General features: G+C 32.3%; 1 protein-coding gene across 1 annotated transcript; it reads left to right on the forward strand.

Moving 5' to 3' along the window:
• The first annotated feature begins 404 nt into the window (after positions 1-404).
• Positions 405-5,298, forward strand: LOC124538462 (fatty acid-binding protein-like). The gene is made up of 3 exons (XM_047115533.1): positions 405-615; positions 1,738-1,891; positions 3,860-5,298. Exons 1-3 carry the CDS (start codon positions 613-615, stop codon positions 4,060-4,062), a joined length of 360 nt encoding a protein of 119 aa, XP_046971489.1. The 5' UTR covers positions 405-612; the 3' UTR covers positions 4,063-5,298.
• The last annotated feature ends 749 nt before the right edge of the window (positions 5,299-6,047 follow it).

A 6,047-nucleotide genomic window follows, 5' to 3' on the forward strand; every position in this document is an offset into this window, starting at 1 on the left:
GCCCCTAGATGTTAGAGATGTCCTAAGGCGGTGGTAATAACTTTCCATCAGGTAAGCCTTCCGCTCGTTTGTCCCCTATAACATAAAAAAGAAACACCAGAGTACCGACTAAAAAAAGCAGCGGTACCCCCTCCGTCTCTTCAGCGGATGCAACGGGATCGCTTTCCCGTACAACCTTGAAACCCAAGACAATCCATCTAATTCAAGTTCTATAATAAACATTCAAGTACACAATATAGATATTAAGTTTGTCTTGAATATTAATGTGTTTGTTTTGTGTTTATAATTCATCTCGTACTGTTTGCGCATATTCAACCTGCATGTGTCTTATTTCATAGAAATTCTACCACCTGTGTATTCCACCAACCCGCACTGGATCACCTTGGTGGAATTTGTTACAAACCTTCTCCTTAAAGGGAGAGGACGCCGTAGCCCAGCAATGGCTAAGACGTCCTCTTCCAGTCTTAGGTTGTTGTTGTTGTAAGTTTGTCTTTAAAAACCCAAAAGAAAGTTCAAATCATCATGGTCACCCTACATGCAAATGTTGCAATCGAGTGAAAGTCAGCCTCCGAGATCTCGCCGCACACAGCAGAACGGAACCTGACACACAACATGGTGAGTACGTTACTTTGTAATAACTTTAATTCTAATTTTATTCAAATTAAAACAATAAATATAATCTTCCATCGTGTGAAATTCTTGTTAATTAATTTATTTTGATTTCAATTGTGTGTGTGTTTTTTGGTATTATTAATTATTAAAACAACAAGTGAGCTTTATTACTAAAGGTATTAATTTCGGAATATTTAACATTATCTACGTATGTCTCGTGAACAAGACATTCGTAAGTGTTGTCGAAATATCGAGCTCCACCGAACAAAAATAAAAAAACATGGTAAATATCCCGAAATTAATACCTTTAGTAATAATAATAACCATGTTAGCTTAAAATCTTATAAAGTTAGATACCAATTTAAGGTTACACCTTAAATTACCTAATGTATTCTCTGTTTATTAAGACATTAGGTAATTATCACTGTTAACTTTTTGACGACCTCCGTGGTCGAGTGGTGTGTACACCGGTTTTCATGGGTACGCCACTCCGAGGTTCCGGGTTCGATTCCCGGCCGAGTCAATGTAGATTACCATTAGTTTTCCATGTTGTCTTGGGTCTAGGTGTTTGTGGTACCGTCGTAACTTCTGATTTTCCATAATACAAGTGCTTTAGCTACTTACATTGGTATCAGAGTAATGTATGTGATGTTGTCTCATATTTATTTATTTATTATTATAGAATAGGAGAAAATTCCAAAAAAGGGACAATATTATATACCTAGTATGAAATCATACCTTACGTTTACAAAGTATTTTACTCAAATCAATGTTATTATGAGAGCCGAGATGGCCCAGTGGTTAGAACGCGTGCATCTTAACCGATGATTGCGGGTTCAAACCCAGGCGAGCACCGCTGTTTCAAGTGCTTAATTTGTCTTTATAATTCATCTCGTGCTCAGCGGTGAAGGAAAACATCGTGAGGAAACCTGCATGTGACAAATTTCATAGAAATTCTGCCACATGTGTATTCCACCAACCCGCATTGGAACAGCGTGGTGGAATATGTTCCAAACGTTCTCCTCAAAGGCAGAGGAGGCCTTTAGCCCAGCAGTGGGAATTTACAGGATGTTGCTGTTATGAGTTCAGTCCAAGCTTCATTGAATTTTTTTCTCGTGTTTCTAGGGCGCGTCTCACAGCGATCAACCCAATCAAAGTAAAGCAGACGTGGTCGCGAAAATACGCAGCCGAGTCGAGAGCGTCGATCCCAATAAAGCGAGGGAACTCGGGGGAGTCTTCCTCTTCAACATCATTAAAGGCACGTCGGTTTATTCCTGGAGTAAGTGTAAATCTGTCTTACTTTTTCACTACAAGGCATAGAAATTACCTACGTCTGAAATTACATAGAATCTGTTAACAACCTTGGACTTAAGATATTAGAAAATACATAGGGATACGTATTTAGGGGTTCAGTATCCTTAACGTAAAACGGAAGTCTTTTGCTAAGACTCCGCTGTCCGTCAGTCTATCCGCTATCATGAGGCTTTATCTCATGAACCATGGCAGTTAGGCTTGAAATTTTCCCAGATAATGCATTTCTGTGTCCACTATAACAACAAACGTCTAAAACAAAATAAATTAAATATTTAGGGTACAACTAATACAACAGATATGATTTTTTTTAGATTACTAATAGTTGCCCGCAGATTTTTTCGCGTTTTAGATTCTTGGCTATGACAACCAGTTTGTGTGTTTCTTTGTGTTAGACAAAAAATAGCTCATGTCCTTTCTTGGAATTGAAGTTTTCTTCATACCAAATTTCATCAAATTCATTACGACGGTTTGGTCGTGAAAGAATGACAGACAGGCAGAGTTACTTTCACATTTATAATACTAATATTGAAATATAGATGGTACGGAACCCTTCGTGGGTGGGTCTTTATCTGGAAATCATATTAGTAGGAAATCGTAGGTAGTAATTAAACAACAGAACACACAGGAGTCGCACAAAATTAATATTGCATATGCTTCAACGTTCTACTAGTTTGTCACTAATGAAGTAATTCGAACCGCTTGAAAGGATTACCGAACGTGATCTACTACCTATACTGAGACCGGCATACATTGCTAAATCATCATCTATTCATCACCGATCATTGCTAAATTAAATATTTAATGTTTGTTCAATAGCATCAGAGACAAAATAGCTTGTATAGATTTATTAAAAATGTTTGAATTTAACAAAAAAATATTATTGTAGCCTAAGTTACTCCTTATTATATCAGTTATCTGCCACTGAAAGTCCCGTCAAAATCGGTCCAGCCTTTCGAGAGATTAGCCGAAATTAACAGACAGACAGAGACCAAAATTGTTAAAAATGTTATTTTGGTATATGTACCGTGTATACAGACAAATGCATTAAGTAAAAAGGGCTATTTTAATACAGACTAGCAACCGCCCCGGTTTCGCACGAATACTTGATACGTATCGTTATATATTATGACCAAATTACATAAAACCGTTATCAATTGTATTCTAAGTGTTATTCTGATGTATAAACTATATTACTGTAAAATTTCATCCAAATCGATATAGTAGTTTTTTCGTGAAAGATTAATAAACATACATACATCCATCCTCACAATCTTTCGCATTTATGATATTAGTAGAATTAACAAATAATGACTCTCTTTAGCTTCACCGCACCTGCGTGCTCATTCATTGTAAAATGACTTTCAAATGTATTAAGTAACTCAGTAGGTACTACGTTACCTTTCTGATGGATACCTTATTTTGCTTTCTAATAAATCTATACGTATAATAAAATTGGAGTGTCTGTTTTTAATATTAAAATAACAACTTTATACTCAATGCATATGTATGTATACACGGCACATACATTTTGGTATCAAAATAATATTTTTTACATTTTTTGTCTATCTGTTTGTTCCGGCTAATCTCTGCAATGCCTGAACCAATTTTGACAGGACATTCACTAGTAGTAAGCTCATTTAATAAAAAGTAACTTAGAAAGAAAGAAAGAAATGTTTATTAGGACACGAGATAGAATAAAAAGAATAAAAAGTATAAATAAATTTAAAAAATTAAGAAAAACAAAAAAAAAAAACATATTAACTAATTATAACCACTGAATAACTTAATCTTAAAAAAAAAAACAGACTATAACAAAAAGATTTTTGTAAAATTCGAACGCGCCCGAAGACATACTTAGCTAACATAACATAAAAAGTTGATCGTTTTAAAAAATAAATTTACATAACAATCATGTAAATCTTTTTTCTTTCAGCACTAGATCTGAACAAAGTGACGGTATACGAAGGCGAACCAGACGAAGATCCCGACACAACGTTCACACTCAATGAGCATTACTTCAAACAGCTGGTCTTCGGCAAGGAGGACCCGAGGGTCATAATGCAAGCTGGGAGATGTTCCGTCACTGGTGACATCATGAGGGCAATGAAACTTGAACCATATATTAAACTAGAATAGATATTATGTAATACTTATCGTAAGTGCAATCTTATTAAAGGTTTAGAATACTGACTTTAAAACGCTTTAAAGAATTGTTCGAAAATCAGTAACAGTAATTATAAACTATATAGAACCATCCTTTACAATAATTTAAATAAATTAAAAGGAGATTCAAGAAAGCTCAATAGATTATTTGTTAAATTTTGAGTCGAATTCCGTATACAAAAAATGCTTTATAATTATTACGAAATGGACGAAAGTAGACCTCTAAGTTACTATTTAAAATAAATAGTTATGTAATTTGGGGATATAGTAGATAGAAAATCTTATTCTAAAAGAATAAGATTTTTTGAATTGATAGAACGTATAAATTTAATATTTTATACCGACGTATTGTGTCAATAAAGCTGTTAAATATTTCGCATTTGCAGAGATATATTAACACGATATATTAACACTAAACACAAGCTAAACAATAACCTATGTCCTGTACGACCCTACGCCATAATACAGTAGGAAAAACTATATTTGAATAATAAATTAAGATTAGCATGCGCAATTTAAAATAATCTGCCTACATTAAAATAAAATAACTTCCTTTTTCCTGAATGAAACCATTCATTGTATCTTACATTCCCAAAAAAATATTAAAGATTACTATCGAGTACTGGTAATATTAAATATGAATAATAATGGATATTAATTATGTGGTTTTTAAAGATTTTTCAAGGTGGATGGTTTTTGTTAATCCTTTGACATATTTAGGAAAAATAATGAATTAATGAGAAGTAATGCATTCATTTGTTCTTATTGCATATTTTACAATTGATGGTCACAAAGTTACCAGTAGAATATAACATAATTAGTGTAATTTTCACAATAAATAGGATAATAAGAATAACAATACAAAAAATAATTGTCAATTAATTTATATTATAGTTTATTACGTATAATTCAATTTGATTTGTAACAATAACATAGAACTTTGAACACACATGACACAACATCCACATTTAAACTTGTAGAATTTATATAAAACATACCACAAATGTGGCCCGTTTAATGAAGTATTTTTAGTCTGTGTACAACTTGCCTTTTTAATTGTAACATCTAGAATAGTCTAGTTTTTAATCTGTGACTAATTTGTGTATTTATATCCTAAATGAATATAAAAAGTATTGTATTTATGAACAACATTGTATCATTTCATATTTATAAATAAACAACATTAAATATAGCCAGTTTAAAAACTTATTTGATATTTTATTTTTACCGATATTCTAATCGAAGACAAAATAAAGATTTTCATAGCCTGTGTTAAGTTTTTAATTTATACAACTTTATTAAATGTACATATCCAGTCAGGTCAAATCCACAGCATATCTTTTTATTTTTTAAGATAATTTTGATGTCGAAACTTCTATGTCGAATCATTTCCGTTAAAATTTTATAAAATATATAATTTTGTTTAATAATTTATGAGTTAATAAAATCAATACGCAATTTGACATTTGTGGCCGAGTACAAGTTGTGTGAATCAAAATTTATGTACCGAGTAAAACTTCAATGATAATTTAAGGTAGACCGAGGCGAATCGGATCACTTTTTCTTTGAAGTTGAGAAAATCATACTAAATTATTATATAATGTTATTTTTATTAGTTAAAATGTCAAAAGTAACAATCGGCTATAAAATAAACATTGGAAAATTAAAATCATAGATATATTCTCTTAATTAGGTACTAAAAACAAAAATATCCGAATCGCCCCAATTTTTGGGGTGAATCGGATCGTAAACATTTTTTTAATTTTAATAAAACTTTAAGTTTCTTAATACTACTTAGCTTTGGAATCAGTCTAAATTAATAATGGGATCAATTTTAATTATCGACACATAATTCAGATATATGTGGTCCTTATCTCCCCCCATATCAGCACAATTTTCGTGACACCAATCTTCGCAGGCATTGCACTGTATCCAATCCTCTGTGGGTGGTTTCACGA

The sequence above is a fragment of the Vanessa cardui genome, chromosome 20 (genome assembly GCF_905220365.1).
Source record: "Vanessa cardui chromosome 20, ilVanCard2.1, whole genome shotgun sequence".
Lineage (NCBI taxonomy): Eukaryota > Metazoa > Arthropoda > Insecta > Lepidoptera > Nymphalidae > Vanessa > Vanessa cardui.

Bases quoted from the DNA above. Each gene is read 5' to 3' on its own strand.
- LOC124538462 (XM_047115533.1), top strand. The intron at 1,892-3,859 runs GTAAGTGTAAAT...TTTTTCTTTCAG, and splicing joins CACGTCGGTTTATTCCTGGA to CACTAGATCTGAACAAAGTG.